The sequence below is a fragment of the Arachis ipaensis genome, chromosome B1, assembly GCF_059453495.1.
Source record: "Arachis ipaensis isolate K30076 ecotype BB chromosome B1, ASM5945349v1, whole genome shotgun sequence".
Lineage (NCBI taxonomy): Eukaryota > Viridiplantae > Streptophyta > Magnoliopsida > Fabales > Fabaceae > Arachis > Arachis ipaensis.
Window position 1 is genome coordinate 118,462,073 of NC_142436.1, and position 19,810 is coordinate 118,481,882.

Here is a 19,810-nt window from a genome sequence, read left to right on the forward strand (position 1 = left end):
AGGGATTGGCGTTGGTGACAGGATAGCAATCCAACATTTAACCCAACTATAAATTTCTCCTTCGATCCTTCCAACTCAAGAGTTCCTTTTAATCAACTCCCTATCAAGTAATGAAACTACTCACGCATTGTAAATAAAGAATCCATGGCACATAAAAGGGAATTAAAAGAAGACATGATTATTGGAATTGAATTTGAATTAAAGAGAAATAATCCTTGCATTCATTAATCATAAAAATATCTGAATGACAAAATTGAACATAACAAAGAACATGGAAGAATAAAACTAAGTTAAGAGAACAAACTAGAATGATGAAGTCTTGATGAGGAAATAACTCTTCTCAATGTTCCAATGCTAAGATCAATTGAAAAATTAAAATCCTAAAAACTAGAGAGAAAAACCTAAGAGAGTGAAAAAACTAGATCTAAAACTACTGAATGAATGTGTGTGTTGTTTCTGCATATTCTCTGACTCTAGTCAGCTGTTCTAGGCCGAAAACTGGGCCGAAATAAGGTCCAAAATCGCCCCCATCGAATTCTGCAGATTATGCAGATCGCACATGTCACGCGATCGCGTCATCCATGCGGACGCGTCGCTTGCGCTTTTTCCTCTCCACGCGTTCGCGTCGTCCATGCTACCGCGTCGCTTGCGCTTTCCAATCCACGCGGCTGCGCAAGCCATGTGGCCGCGTAGCTGCGATTTGCGCTCCTTCGCGCGATCGCGTGAGCCATGCGACCGCGTCACTTCTCGCTGGTTATCTTTTCAAATTCTTGTGTTCCTTCCATTTTTGCTAGCTTCCTCTCAAATCTCCATCTCATTCATGCCCTATAAGGCCTGAAACACTTGACACACAGATCACGGTATCGAATGGAATAAAGGAGAATTAAAAGTAAATAATTAAAGTCTCTAGGAAGCAATTTTCAAACATGTACTGAATTTAGGAAGGAAATCTAAATGCATGCTAAATTGATGAATAAGTGGGCAAGGATCATGACAAAACCACACAACTAAACACAATATAAACCATAAAATAGTGGTTTATCACCACCATACAACTCATGACTCTTTAATTTGTTAACTTCATGCTCAAGTCAAGCAAGTTCAGATCAATTGTTTGTGGAAAATGGCACAGGTATTAGTATCACTGGTAAAGATTGTTCTATTATAACGGATCTTTCTAAAAAGATTGTATTTCATTTGAATAATTTGTTACTAGTTCTTGAAATTACACATAATCTCATGAGTGTTTTAAAATTTGCTGCCGATAATCGAGTTTTCTTTGAATTTGGCCTGATTTTGTTGTCATTCGTGATCAAGCTACTCGGGAGCATCTTTTCCAAGGCGTAGTTAAAAATGGAATCTATACTTTTGATCATCTCTATGTGCCAAAACCGATTTCTACAATACATTCTGATCTATGTGCTATATCAAGTACAAATAAGCATCACATTAGTTTTGTCTATAGATTTCCTAATCATTTTGTCTTTAAACCAAATAATTCTGACCTTCAAAATGGTTATGGATGTAGCACTATAGCTTATAGTTATAATAAGACACCTACTATTGACTTATGGCATAAACGATTAAGCCACTATGCAATAAACACTGTTGAGACAACGCTTAAACGATGTTCTATTTTCATCTCTTCTAATATCAATCCTGATCATGTTTGTGAAATTTGTTCGGTTGCAAAAATTCATAGCTTGCATTTTTCTATACTGACATTGTTTATACATCACCTTTAAAATTAGTTTTTGCAGGTATTTGGGGTCCATCGCTAATAACATCAAGAAATGGATATATGAAGAGAGAACTTTTGCGTGGCCTAGAAATTCGCAGAATAAATCCTCGTTGTAGGTATAGCTTCTAAACCAACAAAAGTTCTTTATCACAAACGTTTTGGTTGTCACAAGTAACAAACCCCTTTAAAATTGATAACCGAAGTATTTAAACCTCGGGTCGTCTTCTCAAGGAACTGCAGGGAGGTGTTCTTTATTATTGGTTATGAGTTTTGTAAATTAGGGGTTTTGAAAGTAAGGAACAAGTAATTTAAATGACAAATAAAATAAATAAATAACTATAAAATAAACTCTTGGCAAGGTATGAGAATTTGGAAGTCCTATCCTAGTTATCCTTATCAATGGTGATGAGAATTGAGTTTTAATCCCACTTAGTTAGCCTTTACTAAAGCAAAGGAAGGTCAAGTGGACCAATTAGTTTGATCCTCAGGTCCTAGTCAATTCCTAAGAAAGGACTGGAGTTATTGAAGTTCAATTCAATTAGCAAAGATAACAATTATCAATCACATTGAGTTTGATAACTCATGAGTTACCAATTACTTAACCAAGCCCAAAAGGGGAAAAGTAAACTTACTTGAATAAAAATGTCTTCAGATTGGAAGCAACAGTAACATAAATAAAAGAAAGCAATCATAAACTGAAATACCTCAAATAACATTAATTGAGAGAATCATATGTAACATGAAAGAGTTCATAAATTAATTTGAGAAAATAATTAAAAAGGAACATTGAACCTAATAAAAAGAGACAATTATGAAGGCGAGAAAAATCCTAATTTCTAGTCCTAAGAGAGAGAGGAGAGAACCTCTCTCTAAAAACTACATCTAAATCATGAAAAGTGAATAATCGAATCCTCCTCCTGAATAGATGCATTCCCCCACTTTATAACCTCTAATCTGTGCCTTCTGGACTTGGATCTGGGCCAAAAAGGGTTTCAGAAATCGCTGGGAGCGTTTTCTGTAATTTCTGGTGCGTGGCGTCTGTCACGCAGCCGCTTGGGTCACGCGGTCGCGTCATCTGGAGTTTTCCTTATCACGCGTTCGCTTCAGTCATGCGTCCGTATCATCTGTGTTCTGCTTAAGGCACGCGTCCGCGTCAGTCACGTGTTCGCGTCGTTGCTTTTTCGCGCTAGGCATGCGGCCGCGTCGTCCATGCGTTCGCGTCGCTGCCAGTTTCTTCAAAAACTCTATTTTGTGCTTTCCTTCCATTTTTGTATGTTTCCTTTCCATCCTTTAAGTCATTTCTGCCTTAGAAGATCTGAACTACTCAATACACAAATCACGACATCGAATGGTAATAAAGGGTAATTAAAATAATTATTTTTAAAGCATAGAAAACATGTTTTTCACATATATCATATAATAAGGAAGGAAAAGTAAAACCATGCAATTTACATGAATAAGTGGGTGAAGGGTTGAATAAATCACTTAAATTGAGCACAATATATATCATAAAATATGGGTTTATCAATATAAATACTATATATGCTTTGTGGATGCATATTTTAAGTTTAACTTTATTTTAATGATTGTTAATAAATCTCAGGCACTTACAACCTTTCAAAATTATAAATTTCTCATGAAATAACAAACTGGATATAAATTGAGAGCTATACAAATTGACATGGGTGCTGAATTTCTGCCCAAAGCCTTTTCTTTTGTCCATCTGACGTGTCAGGTGAAGTCTGATGTTCAATATCACAATGCTAGGTGTCAATACAAAATTATTGCATGGATTAAAATCCCCCCTTGCAACTCAAACATTGTCGTTAGTAGTTTAAATGTGTTCCGCTCCTCATTAAAAGGATAGGATTTTCATTATCCATCCATGTGAGAAGACTCCATAACAGCAGGCATGGGTACTGCAAATAGTGGTTCTTCATGCTGTCACGACAAAAGATATGTTGGGTGCAAGGAGAATTGGACCGCAAGGATGAGTTCTGGTAGAAGCAACCTCGAAGGAGCATCGAAGAGGAGAAAGAAGAAATTCGTTTCACCTATGTGCAACTGTGGCACCTATATCATCTTATTCGAATTCGGCACTTTGCAGAGTCTAAGGAGACTTTTTTGTTCTTATTTCAAGGTAAGTTTTATGTTTTAGTTCATGTTTTCTGAAATATTTGGTGTTTATGGGAGTTTAATAGTAAGTATCTTTGTTGTAGACCAAAACACCACATTGCAAATACTTTACTTGACTAGCTAGATGAGTATGTTGCATCTTTTGGTATTGATGAAGTGGCCACAAAACATGAAGTTGCAGACCCAATGAAAAATAGAGCTGGAGATGAAGATGGTTGAATATAAGAATCTTGACAAATATAGTGGTGGTCTTAACATGTGCAAAGTGTTTGACTTACTTTTCATGGGCATTGGAATAGCAATGGGGTTTAATTTAGTTATTAGTGGATGCTGTTAGAGTGCTTTGTTAGTACTTTGTTAATGTTTAGATGATTTGTTAGTGCTTTTTATTAATGTTTTGTAAGTGATGCAATTTGGATTTGCAAGGGAAGCATTGACTACGAAGTTGTAATCAACTATGTTCTTAGATTAATAGACATTTTCTATTTAGTTATTCATCATGTTACAATTGATGAATTCTGTATCATTGATTCACATATTGAAGGTTTGAAATGTTAGCAAACATAATAATACAAGACAACTAAACAAAGTTAATAGATAATCATTTCAAAAGAAGGACAAAGTTTCCAAAAGTTACTCCCAACCATGTGAGGCCCTTTCTAAAATGAATAACAAACCATGTCACAACCTATCACTAGTTTTCCAAATTTGACAGTAGCAAAATAAAAACATAAATTGTCAAAAACAGAAAGTAACCAAATCCATGTCTTAGAAGACAAGCATCCTAAAAAACTAATTTTACGTAGATGGCCTAAAATTTGGTGTTAGAATGCACTTGAATAGTCTTAGCTCTTAAGAAAGTCCTTCCACTTGCTGTAGCCATTATTTTTTTTGGATATGGCCTCAGGAATTTTTGGTGGGCTGATAGACCCTTAGTTGTTGCAGGTCGAATTATTGCAGGATGAGTTAATGGCGTTCGAGTTGGTGTAGGCTCAGTATCCATGGGTTGTTGATAGTTGAGAATTCAGAGGAGCTGGTGGCCTAAAAGTCCTTTCGTTGAGGATCATTGGGATCGTTCCAGTAAATTTTCTTGTACACCAAATACCCCAATCCCTTGAAAAGTTCCTCTAAGTCCTTCTTATTAATGAAATCCACATCCATTGGAGGAAATTTCTCAACCTTTCCACTTAAGTAACGTAGCTTACAATTTGCAGCTCTTCCAAACTTTATGCCATGGTTAAATATAGGGTACCACAAACACAAATATTTGCAACATTTTAAACCTAAACCATTAAAGTTTTTTCCTAATAAGCATCAATGACAGCTATGAAAACCATGACTAAAAACACTACATTTTATCAATAACTTGGAATATTAACTATGTTTTTGAAAACCTTAAATTAATGAACCCTAATCAAAACAGTGTTCTAGGGTATCACAATTCAAGGATTAACTCGGATTCAACAAAAAGAAGGGGACGTAGTTCATGTACGCAGTTCATTCTAAGATACATGCATGCAAAACAAGTACATTATCAACTAACATAAGAGAAACCAAAACAGGGAAACTAACCTTTCACATGTGCCACGAAGCTACGGTCAAAACCCTCAAAACGTCTGTCAATGACTCGTAATCAGGCCAACACTTGCAACGTTGTCATTGACTTTTGGAGGGAAACACTGGTGGAAGAAGATGTGTTAAGTTTTTTTGTGAATGAGTGAGGAGAGGAAGGAGATCAATGGAAATGCAATGTTTCTCAAGGGATACTAAATAAGGCTATGCGACGACGTTTGAGTTACAATAAGGGGGTTTTAGTTTCTACAACAATTTCGTATTGATACCTCGCACTCTGACATGACATATCAGACTTCACTTGACACATCAAATGGACAACCGTTTCCCATCAAGTAGCAGACATTAATATGTACATTTTCATTGATGGTGGGGGCTTGGATAAAGTTTTAGGATGATCAAGATGCATGTTGTTCAACGAAAAAAAAAAACAGAGGCCAGATAGGACATTTACCCAATTTATTATTATCTGGTCCATTGACTAAAGGAATGCAACCAAAGATATTTAAAGAACATGTATATATAATTATTTTTGGTTCTTCTTTTGAATGATGTTAACATTTTGAGCTTATTATGTTAGTTTGTGTGTTTTAAACATGGTGAAAATTTAGGTGTAGTCGACTTCACATGAAGTTGATAACTGAGAGCCGTTAGATGATTTGACTAAATTTTCATCTAACGGCTTTCATCTATCAACTTCAGGTGAAGTCGACTGCACCTGAGTTTCCACCTTCAAACATTGATTGTTCGTTGTTTAGTATGAAATCTTATGTATTATTTATGTATCTTGTCCAACATATCTTGTATAGCAAAATGCTAATATTTGACTCTGCGACTTTATACTTAAGCTGGAGTGTTAAAAAGCTTCTGATATTCAATCCTAGAATTGATTTCAATCAAACCAAGAGATGAAAGAAATCCTATATTATTAGTTAGCTCTAACACACTTCTTTAATTCGTGCCTACTTTGAATTGGCTATATCCCCATGCGTCAAAAGATCAAATGGAGTTTCAAAGAACACCTTTGAGGGTTTGGATTAGGATTATTCAGGCACTTGCACTCTGCTTGATCATCATAGGGTGTTCCAGTAAGATAGTGTATTTCCTATACTGCTCTTAGTTCTTGAGTAAGTGCATTGATTTAGCCTAAGCTTAACCCACTCTCAAGGTAGGGGAACCTATGGAGGTACCTTTTGTTACGCTATTCGACGATTAACCTATATACCGTCTCAAAACAAAATAAGTTATTTTTGAGTAAACATCCAATTTAGTTCCCAAAAATATTTAGATTAGATACTTTAGTCTTCACCGAATTTTTATTCTTTTAAAGTCCTTGAGAATTGCTCTCATTAAACACATTAGTCCCTAAGTTACTTTGAGTCAATTTTTCAATATGCGTATTAGATAAATAAGTCCCTAACAAGTTTTATTATTAGATTATTAGATTCTCAAAAAATACTCTCTAAAACAAATTAGTCATATTCAAAATGAGGCAGGGATTTCTCTATCCGACAAAAGTAATTTGTGAAAGACTTAGAGAATAAAAATTTGTTGAAAACTAAACTGTCCGGTCTAAAATTTCTTAGAGATCAATTTAGGTATTTATTTTTTAATAATAGCCTTTGGATCATCTATCTATCATACTGCCTCTATAGTCCTCCACCACCTAAGTGTGTGTTTGGATTGGCGTTTATCAAATTTGAGTTTGAATGAAAGTAATTTTATAGGTAAAAGTGAATTTGTATCAACATAATTTATGTTTGACAACTCTACCAAAATTGATTTTGATAAAACAAATATTGTTTGGATAAAATTAGTTAAAATCACTTTTAGATATATAATTACTAGAAAAAACATGACATTAAATTATAATATTTTTTAATTATGTTTAATTTTTTTATATTTTTTTTAGTGTGTTTTTTATAATATTTTTTAATATGCTATAATTTATTATTATTATTATTATTATTATTATTATTATTATTATTATTATTTATGGTTAATTTTTTTGTTTAATTTACTTTACCTAATGGAATCAATAAATTATATTATAAAAAAATAAATATAATACACAAAAACTACAATTATAAAAATGTACAATATTAAATCAAACAAAAATTAACAAAAAATAAAAATAATAAATAATAAAAATAAACTCAAAGAAAAACAATAAAAAATTTATAAATAAAACAATAACATGTATGAAGAATACATTTGGTAAAAGAAAATTAAAAGTTTAGAGTTAATGGTTGAAGCTAATTAGTGAATACAAAAGTTAAGATTTTTTTTTTTTTTTTTTGGCTTCTTGTAAAGGTAAGTTTGAGAACAAAATCTCAAGAATTGAAACGTTCCTTGTCACTGGCACTTTGTTCCCTGTCACTTCACCGGAAAGCGCTCAAGGAAGGTAGGGCTGCAGGAACTAGGAACTGCGCTTTTAAGGGCGTTTTTCTCCTATGTTTCAGTTGTTGATTGTTCTTATTCTTCCTTGTCATGCTTAAAAAGGGGTCTCTTTAGATGAAAGTTGCGCACAAGGTGGAGGACAGTCGAGAAAAGTTCGGCCAACCGCCTAAACGCCCCACAGGCGACGAGGATGGAAAGGAATGAATTTGGAAAACAATAAACAACTAATTCATTCTGTTCTACTCACTTGAAAGTTTAAACAAAGACTGAAACTGAATATCTACAAAAAGGCTTTCTAGACATCCCACACTTCCCCTCTTCTGAGATGACAAACAGAGGCACACATAGCCTGTCAAACTACAAATATATGCTTCAACTTCTCAAAATATAAAAGTTGCATAGGTACCTAATACTTGTTTATATTTCTAAATACTTATGCAAGCCTTTCTGTTGGCAGCATCAGCCACAAGGTGCGAAATCTATAATTCTCGAACTCGATCACGCCAAGATCCTTTTCTCTTGGCCAGCACCTGAATCCAAATATAAGGATTACTTAAATGACTCATCATGCTTATCCACATAAGTCTGCAGAGAAACCACTTACCGCTTCACTTAAGAGGCTTGTAACAATGGCTTTTTTGTCAACTTCTTTCTCATTCTCCCTTTCAGGCTCACTGTCAGTACTGGTAGGAGGTGGAAGTGCTGAAGCACCAAACATTGCTTCATCATGAGCAGCTTGGATTTGTTCCTCCCTTCTTGCCTTGATAAGAAAATGGATTCGATCTATGTTTAGTCTCCCATACATAGATGACGCATGTATGTTAACAAGGAACAAAACTGACTATTCATGAATATAAGAAGAGGAATATACCTCTATTTTAGAATACCGGAAACTCTGGCCAATTTGCTTGACCAAGGAAGCATCATCTTCAGCCACTGCAGATAGGTGGGCAAATACAATCAGTTCAATTAAGTTTCAGGCTTCAATCCAAACCCCACACCATTACTCATTATCATTTATATGCAAAAATATCATTGGCATTCAATAATTAGAAGAATCACCATGACTAAGCAATGAACAATTAAAATCAGTAAGTATTGGTGGTATTAACAAGCACACAACAACAGTACTCAACATTGGATCAATTAAAAATGAAGTTTACATTATCAGGATTCAGGACCCTGTGTTGCATTATCAGGAAAACATAGGAAGACTAAAAAAACTGTCCATTTTAAAACAGATTGTATTTGCAATAAAGAAGTCTCGGCAAATTTATTTAGAATAATGAAATGGCAAACAAGTTCAACCTTCAATTTCCTCATCTTCAAGAGGGGCATCCTTGTCAAACTCAAATCGCTCCCAGCCCTTACCTTTTTCTGAGTCTTGAGCCGCTGCATTAAAAAATATCCCACGAAATCAAGTTAGTACATGTATAAACCAGCACACTTGCTCAATAATAAGTAACTATTACTGTATTCTCTTTAAGTCTGAATGTAAAATATTTTTCATAACCCCAGCCTAAAATTCTGATACCACATGGTCATACACTACAGCAACCAGAGATTTTCATGCAAAGTCAAGTTCACCTTGTATTTTCGCACAGTAAGCTGTTGGAAATTGTTCTTACACTTGATCACCACAATAGTAAACATAAGCAATATATAGAATAATAGAATCAATGACAATGACAGTGTGAACATTTCATGGTTCATAAAGCAAATTAGAATATGCAGAACAAAGCTGTGCATCAAAAAGCACCACCTCAAAGTCTGAATAAGGACTATAGACTTACCAGTTTGGGAGAGCTGAAGCTTCATCTTAGCTTTGACTCTTTCAGCAGATGACTGTTTGAGAAATTGCAAAGTGAGAAAACTAATTAAGATTTTTACTTTTAAGAAACTAACTAAATACTAAGCAGTTCTACAAAGTACAAACAATAAGCTCCATTACTACTCCCATCACTTAGACAACAAGCTTGGCATGGCACAAATAATTAAAATTGAAATAAACCAAAGTATCAAGCACAAACACTTCTTTTTTTTTTTTTTGTTCTTTTAGGGGAAGAAGATTGAAGATACCATAGTGTCATAACCAGAAATAAGCTTGGCATAATCAACCCCAGCATTGTTCCCCTTCTTTCTATCATCTCGACCCCTATTCTTCTCTGACCTGCGGGGAGAAACACTTCTACTCCTGCTCCTGCTCCTGCGTCTCCCTCTACGCCGCCTCTCCCCATCGGAATCGCTTCTACTTCTCGACCTGCTCCTTCTTCTTCGTCTCCTATCCCTATCTCTATCTCTATCTCTATCTCTGTCTCTATGATGGTGTCTCTCTCTGCTTCTGCTTCTGCTCCTACTTCTCCTTCTCGATTCTTTTCCCCTCTCCCTGCATCTGTCTCTACTTCTACTTCTGCTTCTGCTTCGTCTTCTGGTGGTTCGATCGGGTTCCCTATCTCTGTTCTTCTCCGGAACCCTAGAAGAATCGGGGGCGGGCTTTTTCTGGAGCTTGTCTTGAATGGAGAGGAGCGACGCTTGCTTGTCAGACTCCGACGACAGTGGCGGCGGCGGAGGAGAGTTAGAATTGGAAGGGGCGGAAGCTTTGACGAATTTGGAAAGAAAGGAGGAAGAAGAAGAAGCAAGGGCTGAGCCTCGCTTTGGAACGTCGTCGTTTGAAGGGGCGCTTGAAAAGCCAAGCCCTTGCTTGAATCTGGCAGCTCCTTCGCCCTTTCTGGTAAGCTCGTCGTAGTATGCTGCCGCTTTTTCTTCCTCCATTTCTTTTCTTCTGCTCCCCCTTTTTTTTTTTGGTTAATCTTGCCTCTTACTCGCCCATCTCAGGTTATGTCATTACGACGATGATCATCTTTACCAATTACCAAGTCTGTTTTATTTATTTATTTATTTATTTATTTCTGAGATGGTCTTTTTGGCAGAAATTATTTTAGGGATAATCCACCTTCATAAACCAAAGCCATTTCAATATTACTTGAACTTCCCAAATCCAAAAATATTATCAGATATTGTCGCATATTTTTATATAAATCGAATTTATTGAATTCGAATTAGAGTTGTTAGTAGTAAATTGGATCTACGGGAATCGAATTACTTGAAGTTGTGATTCAAAAGTAAATCGAATTTAAAGAATTTGAATTAAATCGAATTTATAGGTTTCGATTTTTATTGACTATACTAAATTGAATCAATAAGGTCCGATTTAGCTCCCTTAGTAAATCAAATCTATTGAGGTCGATTTACAATGGGTATTGGGTAATGGTAGATCAAAACCATTAAATTTGATTTACTAGTATGTATAATTCGAAATGGATTAATTTGATTTAGTATAGTCCTAACGTATATAAATACGAGTTGAACGTGAATTTTTTACCAAAGTGGGACTCACAATGGTTAGTGATGAGATTTTTTAGTTCTGGTGCACTATAGAGGGTCCATTAAGAAAAAAAACACGATCGGGAATTAAATTTACTGATAAAGACCCGCTGAGAGTTTTTCTCAAACCTTCGACGAGTTTCACTGAGCTTCAGAATACTATACTCTAGAAACTGGAGCTGCATGGCGTGAAACAAGTGGAGAAGTTATTCTACAAAATTCTGATTTCTGTGTTACGCGATGATGTGAAGTATGATTCATTCGTCATAGGCAATGACGAAGATTTGCAAGTGTTTCGTTGTCATTGTCAGTTTTCTGAGGTGAGGACCCCTGAGCTATTGGCGAAACTTATGGATGTGGTCTGTAGTTCTGGAGGATCGAACCAGAATCCTTAATCCTCAGCAATACCAGCCTGCTCTAGTTCCATGCCTGTTGGTGCCTCGTCAGCTGTGCCAGTGATTGTACCTGAGGCAATTTTAGTTGCATCTCCATCCTTTGCAGCTAATCTGAATCGCAATCGTGACGAAGGAATAGGTGACACTGGACCCTTGGGTGAGGTTGCGATTGTGACGCTCGGTACTCCTTTTATGGTCCCGGTTTTCGGAGAGGGTGGAATACCGGATAGCGTTGAGGATGCACTGCAGGATGATGATGATGATGACGTAGCGCCCGCCACGATAGCTGATTATAGTGATAATGATATAGCAAGGACTACCCCAGTTGTGGGTGGAGGAGCATCTAGCTCAGGAACTCATCAGTACCCCCCATATTTTTCAACTTTGAACTTAGATGCCATGATAGTGTCGCGGGGTACCATCAGCAGTTTCAGGATAAAGAGGAGATTGTGTTAAGCGTGAAGTCTTATAGCATCCGCCGTGGGGTTGAGTACAAAGTGTTGGAATCCGATCATCGCAAGTATTATTGCAAAGGCAAGGAGTTCGGGAACGGGTGCATATGGCTCATTCGGGTCAGCCTCCGCCAGCGCAGAGGTATTTGGGAGGTAAAATGGTACAATGATCCTCATCCTTGCCTGGCCACATTGATATCTAATGATCACAAGATGCTTGATTATCATGTCGTATCGACCTTCATACTCCCCATGATCAAAGCTGATGTTGCCGTCTCTATCAAGGTACTACAGAATGCAACAGAGGCATATTTCGGGTTTAGACCGACTTACAGGAGGGTTTGGATGGATAAACAGAAAGCCGTGGCACAGAGCTACGGAGGTTGGGAAGAGTCATAAAATGATTTGCCGCGATAGGTACTGGATGGATAGATCACGATGCCAGGTAGTGTCGCGGTGTTGAGGACGAGCACTATGCGGGTTGGTGGGCAAGTGGATGACTCATTAGCTTATTTTCATCGGCTTTTCTGGACATTCTCACCGTGTATCGAGGCCTTCCGTCATTGCAAGTCATTGGTCAGTGTCGACGGGACGCACCTGTACGACAAATACAATGGTAGCTGCTTGTTGCGATTGCTAAGGATGGCAATATCATTCCTATTACATTCGCACTTGTAGATGGTGAGAATACAGAGTCGTGGTCATTCTTTTTATCTCACCTTCGACAGCATGTAATGCCTTAATCGGGTATTCTAGTCATATCAAATAGGCACGATGGGATAAAGGCTACATTGGAGGCTCCTAATGGTGGCTAGCTTCCGCCTAATGCATACCAGGCTTTTTATATCAGTCACGTGGCGGCAAATTTCACCATGAGTTTCAAGGGCAAGGATGCACATAGGTTTTTAGTGAATCCTACTTATGCCAAGACTGAGGTCGAGTTTCACCACTGGTTCGTCACCCCATCACCACCCTCGTCCTCACTTCTACCCTCAGCCTTTCCGTCTCTCCCTTCACGTCGGGCTCTACCTCGACCACCACCTCTAGCTCCTCTACGGCTGCGACCACTCCCCCTCGCCATCCATGACTACTCCCCTCCAATGCATCGATGGAATCGTCGAGCCACCTCTACTCACGCTGGCTCGAACGTGTCCCAACATGACATCTCCGCTCAACACGATGTCTGTCTGAGACATCAGGCACCTGGTCCATATCAGGGACATGGTCGAGACCTCACTGCATCGCCTCGACTGGTATTGCAACTGCCCTGGGGTCACCGAGGAGGAGCTCAGGCAACAAGAATCTCCTGCCGTACTGATGCCACCACTCCAAGTACGCATGTGAATGTCCTAGGTCTAGAACAACATCAAACTGTAACACATGCTACGCCCTGTTGGTCCAATGAATGTGCCAATTCTGTAATGTATCAGGAAACCATTGATCTCCACCTCTGCCATCCTTTGCCATTAAGAAATCTATGTCTAGTGCGGAACGGGGTCGATGCTGTATGCCACCAAGCTGCGGCAGCACCCGATCCACCTGATGCCACTCTATGACAGCAAAATAGATCAATATTGTTGTAGCCCTCCACAACGCCATATGTCATGGCTCCAATATTTCGGGGTGCACCACTTGAATGACATGAGGCAAGCTATATGGCATCCACACGAACTGTGAACAGAAGTACTAATCGTTCATAAACAGTGAACAGTGCAAACACAACATTAGTGATGAACAAATTGAAACCATAAATACTCACATCCCTGGACTGAAGTAAATCTATCCTAAGCCTCCAATGCGCGACTCGAGGCCCTTTGTCGTTCAACGTTGGCTGATAACCTGACCATCTGAAAACCAAAATATTTTATCAACAAGGAAGTAAACAGATAACTTAGTAAAAACATAGTGCATAACCCAAAAGCAAGTACCTCGATGCCAACGGCCAATGAAAGATATCAAATCCATCTGGCCAAAAACCAAAGAACCTTTAGGAGATCCACGATTGTAGGAGCTTCAATGGACCAACTAACTTGACGACATTCCTATTGGCCACACAACACATGCCCCTGTATAACCATGACAAAGCAGCAAACCCCCAACTATACCAACCCATGTCCTCTAGCCTGGTAACGTAGGGTAGCCAACGAATGTGAAGACGTGTACCATACTTATCCACGAATAGTTGCGTAGATAAGAGCATCATGATATATGTCCGGGCATACCTCCTAACCGTCTCATAGTCTGCACCCTGCGGAAGTTCACTAAATGTCTCCTGCATCCAAGTGCACTTCACTGTGAACTTGTCGATGCAGTTTGCAGGAGGCAAAACACCCAACAGCTCCTCGAACCACCGTCAATATATCGCTCAAAGCCCGTGAGGCATCCGCTGACATACTGACCGTCGATCGGGAGCCCTAACTGGTACGCTACATCCTACAGCGTGATCGTGCACTCCTCGAACGGCATGTGAAAAGTATGCGTCTCCAGACATCTTAATTATTTTCCCGAGCGGAAGATCATATTATCAATTATTTACGACATCTTAATTATGTACGTTTATTATTTTCAGTTAATTTGTTAATATTTATTTGGTTAATATTAGTTTAGTAGCTTATTTCTATTAATATGAATAAATAATATAATTAATAATAAATATTGAATTTTGGAAAATAATATTCTATTTTTTATGTTTTCTGTTGTTAGTATGTATAATTTCTAATAATATTATTATTTTTTATTTTCTATTATAATATGATATTATATATTTCTGTAAATTATAAAAATTAATAAATAATATATATATATATATATATATGATATTTCTGTTAATAATTAAAATATAATATTTTATGTAACATCTTTACTATCAGAATGTCACAGTTCCGGCTATGCCACTATGATAACTAGGATATTACGACAACTTTTATATACTTAATAATAAAATAGGAGCATTTAACTCGAAACCGTATCACTGATTTCTTTGAAACTGAAAGTTCTTTTTACTTTACAAACATGCATATACATATATACAGAACTTCTTACACGTGCAACTTACAAACATTATATACATACATATCATTACAACTCCTACCCTGCTTACAAATGATAATTATAAAGGCGAGGAAAAAACTATGACTAATATATCCAAACAAAACATCACAGCTAAGAACTGAGCAAAAACTTCACACAGCTTCCTTGTCCGTCTTGAAAAGAGAAGTCTGTAGGGGGTGAGAACATCGTCCTCGCATGTTCTCAATAGAGGGTTTAAGAATTGTCATAAGAGGAAACGTATAAAAGAAGAATGAATTTCAAAAGCAATGATCATCATTCACCTTATGAATCCTTTTAAACCACAAAAATTAACTATCCGACAATTCAAATTCATTTTTCCCTTATAAGAATTCCAATATCAGTAATAGGAACAATATATACCTCACTTACCAATCAAGGCCTCGGCTCAAACATAACCAACTACGGCCTCCGGCCCAACATATAAAAAAATCTCGAATTCCGGCCTAACATATAAACAAATGTCGGCCTTCAGCCCAACATAAACAACCACACTATCATCAAAAGCATCAATTCATTTACCAATACTCAGTCTCAAGAAAGAATCAATCACAGACACAAATAATGCAAGGCAAACACAATTAGGAAACAGTTACAGCAAGTACCACAATTAACAGTTAGACAGAATTCATCAGATAGACAAACCAAAATACTTAAGCACACCCAAACAATAGAAAACAAATGAAGTATGATGCATGCCTATCCTACTGGCCGTGAGCTCATACATTAGTTATTCTGCCAGAACCCGACACATCCGATAACCTGGATATAGAACACCACAACAGGGAGCAAGTGGGACTAAACCGCAACCCTTGCATCTTACCCGCTTAACCTGGAGTAAGTAAGACAAATTTCAACCCCTTGCATCTCACCCCGGGCGAGTGTTTACAAATCTCAACCTGGAGCAAGTGGAACAAAACCACAACCCTTGCATCTTACCCAGGTATTTTAATTCTCAACCCGGAGCAAATGGGACAAACCTCAACCCTTGCGTCTTACCCAGAGCAAGTAGGACAAACCTCAACCCTTGCGTCTTACTTAAGTGTCTCAAACCTTTATTCAGAGCAAGTGGGACTAAACCACAACCATTGCGTCTTACCCAAGTAGGTGTTTAGCCGCTTAACTCGGAGCAAGTGGGATAAAACCACCACCCTTGCATCTTACCTAGGTGCCTCGAATAACAAATCTCTTTCTCCTTTAAAACCAATACAATCTCTTTGTGACATTTTTCAAAACCTTCAAAACAATTTCACTTAAAGCCAATCCGTCTTTCAAAACTCAATTCTCACTTAATCAAAATTTCCTAAACTACTTCAAACCATTACAAGTTCAAACCCCTTTCAAAAGTTAAAAGAAAAATCATTTATTAGTTAAACCCCTCGGTAAGGCCTCTAGACTTTAGGGGAGTGACAATCAATCTCATCTTTTTTAACAAACTTACAAAACTTTTTCAAGAATCAAAATATCAATTTAAAGTATCCTCATGGTCTCTAACCGTCATCTCAAAATCAAATGAGTTAAATCATAAACCAATTTCACGAATTAACAAAATAACAAAACTCATTTTTCATTTAAACCAAATTATTTAAACAAAAAGATCCAAACTAATTTCAAAACCATTTCAAGCTCTAAAACTTTGTCAACAAGGGTCAAAGCCATACCAGTTAAAAATTGAAAAACTTAATTGAAAATCCCAAAAACATTTATCCTCAAATTCATTACTTTAATTACTCTAAAATCTTTAAAATTACTTAACATATATCTCTTTTGATAAAATTAATCAAACCAAACTCATTTTCCTTTAGCCAAAACTTTCAACCCCGTTTTTGAAACCATAACCAAAACTCCCGAAACTCTTCAAAATAGAATTCTTAAATTGAATAAATCAACTTCAACTTATTTTCTTAATTAATCAAAACCAAAAATAGTTAAATTCTCATTATTAAATTTCACTTAAAAACCTATAAAAAATTTTAGCAGCACTTCCCCTAAAACTCGGAATTTGCCACCCTTCTCGGGTCACATCCAAATCATTTCTCAATCCTTTCCAACGAGTTCAAAACCAAATCATTTTCTAATAAAACACAATTCAAATTTCCAAATATTAAACCATTTTCGATGTCAAACTATTTCAAAATCAAACCAATTCCAATCCAATACCAAATCAAGGAATCAATATAACAAAATTACAATAACCAATCAATTTCAGTAAATCAAGAGACCAATTCAACAATCATCAACTCAAGAAAATCAATCAATTAACTAGATTATACAACCTTCTCAAATAATCAATATATCCATCAAGCAAACAACTCCATTCATCCAAGATAGCTCAGTTTAATCCATAAGACTTACGAAATCATAAAAAAAAATTTTCCATGGTAATATCGACTTGTAACAATTCTTGGTGATAAAATAATTTTTAAAAAATCCCCTACCTCGATTGTCAAAAGTCGATAATTATTAAACACATCAAACCTCTTTTCTCTTGGACTGCAACAGCGGCAGCCACAACCACAGTTCTAATAAACCACTATTTTATGGTTTATTTTGTCTTGAATTGAGTGGATTTTATCTGTTATTCTCACACTTATTCATATAATTCGCATGTTTTATATTTTCCTTCCTAATTTTGTGCTATGATTGAAAACATGCTTCTTTAGCCTTAAATTTGCTAATTTTAATCCTCTCTTATTACCATTCGATGCCGTGATATGTGTGTTAAGTGATTTTAGGTTTTCCAGGGCAGGAATGGCTTAGAGGATGGGAAGGAAGCATGCAAAAGTGGAAGGAACACAAGAAATGGAGTATTTCAGAATCTAGTAGCGACGCGCACGCGTGGACGACGCGTACGCGTGACTGGTGCAGCAGACATACGACGCGCACATGTGGCTGACGCCTACACGTGGCCAGTGAAAAGTCTATCGACGCGTACGCGTAGCTGACGTGTACGCGTGACAGAGCATCACGTGCTGCAATTTAAAGAAAACGCTGGGGGCGATTTCTGGGCTACTTTGGACCCAGTTTCAAGCCCGAAAGTGAAGATTAGAGGCTGCAGAGTGGAGCTGAAAGGAAAAAAGAATCAATCATTCATACTTTCATTCACATTAATTAGGTTTAGATGTAGTTTTCTAGAGAGAGAGAGGCTTTCTCCTCTCTCTAGGTTTTAGGGTTTCTTCTTTCAATTTCTCCTTAGATCCAGGTTCAATCTTCTTTTAATTTAGTTTTTGTCTTACTTTTATTTGTTTAAGCACTTTAGTTCATCTTCTTCTCTTGTTAATTTCCCTTTTTTGCAATTTTTATGTTTATGAGCTCTTGTTACATTTGATTTCTTTTAATGTAATTTATGTTTTCCATGTTTATTGTTACTCTCTTTAATTGTTAGTCATTGATGCTTGCTATTAGTTTTTAGATTTAATATTCCTTGTTAATTTTTCATGCTTTTATTTTGCACCTACCAAGTGTTTGATAAAATGTTTGGTAGGATTTTAAAATAGATTTTTATGTTCTTAACTTGGAATGATCAATTAGAGACTCTTGAGTTATCAAAACTCTTTTGTTAAATGGTAATTGGAGATTGCCGGTTAGCTTAAACTTTACCAAAGCTAGTCTCTCACTGTGAGTTGACTAGGACTTGTGAGCTCAAGTTAATTATATGCACTTGACCTTCCTCCATTGGTTAGAGGTTAACTAAGTGAAGGCAATTCACATTTACCATCACAATTGATGATGATAATGAGGATATGACTTCTAATTCTCTTCCCTTGCTAAGAGCTTTCTTAATTATTAGTTTATTTTCTCGCCATTTTACTTTCTTGTTCCTTATTTCAAAAACCCAAAAATATACTTTCCCATAACCAATAATAAATACACTTCCTTGCAATTCCTTGAGAGACGACCCGAGGTTTAAATACTTCGGTTAATTTTATTAGGTTTGCTTAAGTGACAAACAATTTAAACATTGATTGAGGTTTAATTGTTGGTTTAGAACTATACTTGCAACGAGATATTTTTGTGAAAATCTTTACCGACATTTTTCCTCCTTCAAGTTTTTGGCGTCGTTGCTGGGGAATTGCAAATGTGTGCCTTATTATTGGTTATTGTATATATTTACCTTTTGCTTGTTTGTTAGTTTTTGTTAGTTTTAGGACTTTGTTGCTTATTTTTGTTAGTTTTTATTTTTATTTGCTACTATGAATTCTCATCCCTTTGGCTATTAGAGTAGCTATAACTATGTTGTAGGGAATGAAAGCTATAATGAGAACATGCATCAAGGATGGAACCATCAAAGGTGGGAGGAGCATCGAGTATATGATCAACCATTTTTGCAATAACCTCCACCAATGTACTATGAGAAAGAGCCATTCCAAGAAGCATATCAATCCAATAGCTATGGTGGACCCCCTTGTAGTTACCAACAAGCCCCACCATATGCCTCTGAACCCCCTCCTCAACATAGTTTTGAACCACTATACTCACAAGCCCCCTACAATCAAATACTTCCACATGACCCTAACCCATATCCACCACACTAACTACCATATGAACCATATGAACTATACATAGAACCACCCACATTCCAATAAAATTACTCCCAAGAACCAGCACCTCAATATACACCATCTCCATATCCTTATCAAGAAGAACCACCTTCGTATTAT

The 19,810-nt window shown here is 36.8% G+C and overlaps 2 protein-coding genes across 2 annotated transcripts; one reads left to right on the top strand and one right to left on the bottom strand.

Moving 5' to 3' along the window:
• Positions 1 to 8,054: 8,054 nt before the first annotated feature.
• On the bottom strand, positions 8,055 to 10,765 carry LOC107632976 (serine/arginine-rich splicing factor). Its single transcript, XM_016336615.3, has 6 exons — positions 9,929 to 10,765; positions 9,643 to 9,694; positions 9,158 to 9,241; positions 8,721 to 8,785; positions 8,454 to 8,609; positions 8,055 to 8,379 (listed from the first exon to the last, which is right to left on the bottom strand). The coding sequence occupies exons 1-6, from the start codon at positions 10,619 to 10,621 to the stop codon at positions 8,329 to 8,331; spliced, it is 1,101 nt and encodes a 366-aa protein (XP_016192101.1). The 5' UTR covers positions 10,622 to 10,765; the 3' UTR covers positions 8,055 to 8,328.
• Positions 10,766 to 11,658: 893 nt separating this feature from the next.
• On the top strand, positions 11,659 to 12,479 carry LOC107610402 (uncharacterized). Its single transcript, XM_016312460.1, has 2 exons — positions 11,659 to 11,990; positions 12,035 to 12,479. Exons 1-2 carry the CDS (start codon positions 11,659 to 11,661, stop codon positions 12,477 to 12,479), a joined length of 777 nt encoding a protein of 258 aa, XP_016167946.1.
• The last annotated feature ends 7,331 nt before the right edge of the window (positions 12,480 to 19,810 follow it).

Coding starts and splice junctions, on each gene's coding strand:
- LOC107632976 (XM_016336615.3), bottom strand. CDS start 10,621: ATGGAGGAAGAAAAAGCGGCAGCATACTACGACGAGCTTACCAGAAAG. Junction 8,786..9,157: donor TGAAGATGAGGAAATTGAAG/GTTGAACTTGTT, acceptor ACCTATCTGCAG/TGGCTGAAGATGATGCTTCC. Junction 8,610..8,720: donor TCCGGTATTCTAAAATAGAG/GTATATTCCTCT, acceptor TTTCTTATCAAG/GCAAGAAGGGAGGAACAAAT.
- LOC107610402 (XM_016312460.1), top strand. CDS start 11,659: ATGCCTGTTGGTGCCTCGTCAGCTGTGCCAGTGATTGTACCTGAGGCA. Junction 11,991..12,034: donor TCTAGCTCAGGAACTCATCA/GTACCCCCCATA, acceptor ATGCCATGATAG/TGTCGCGGGGTACCATCAGC.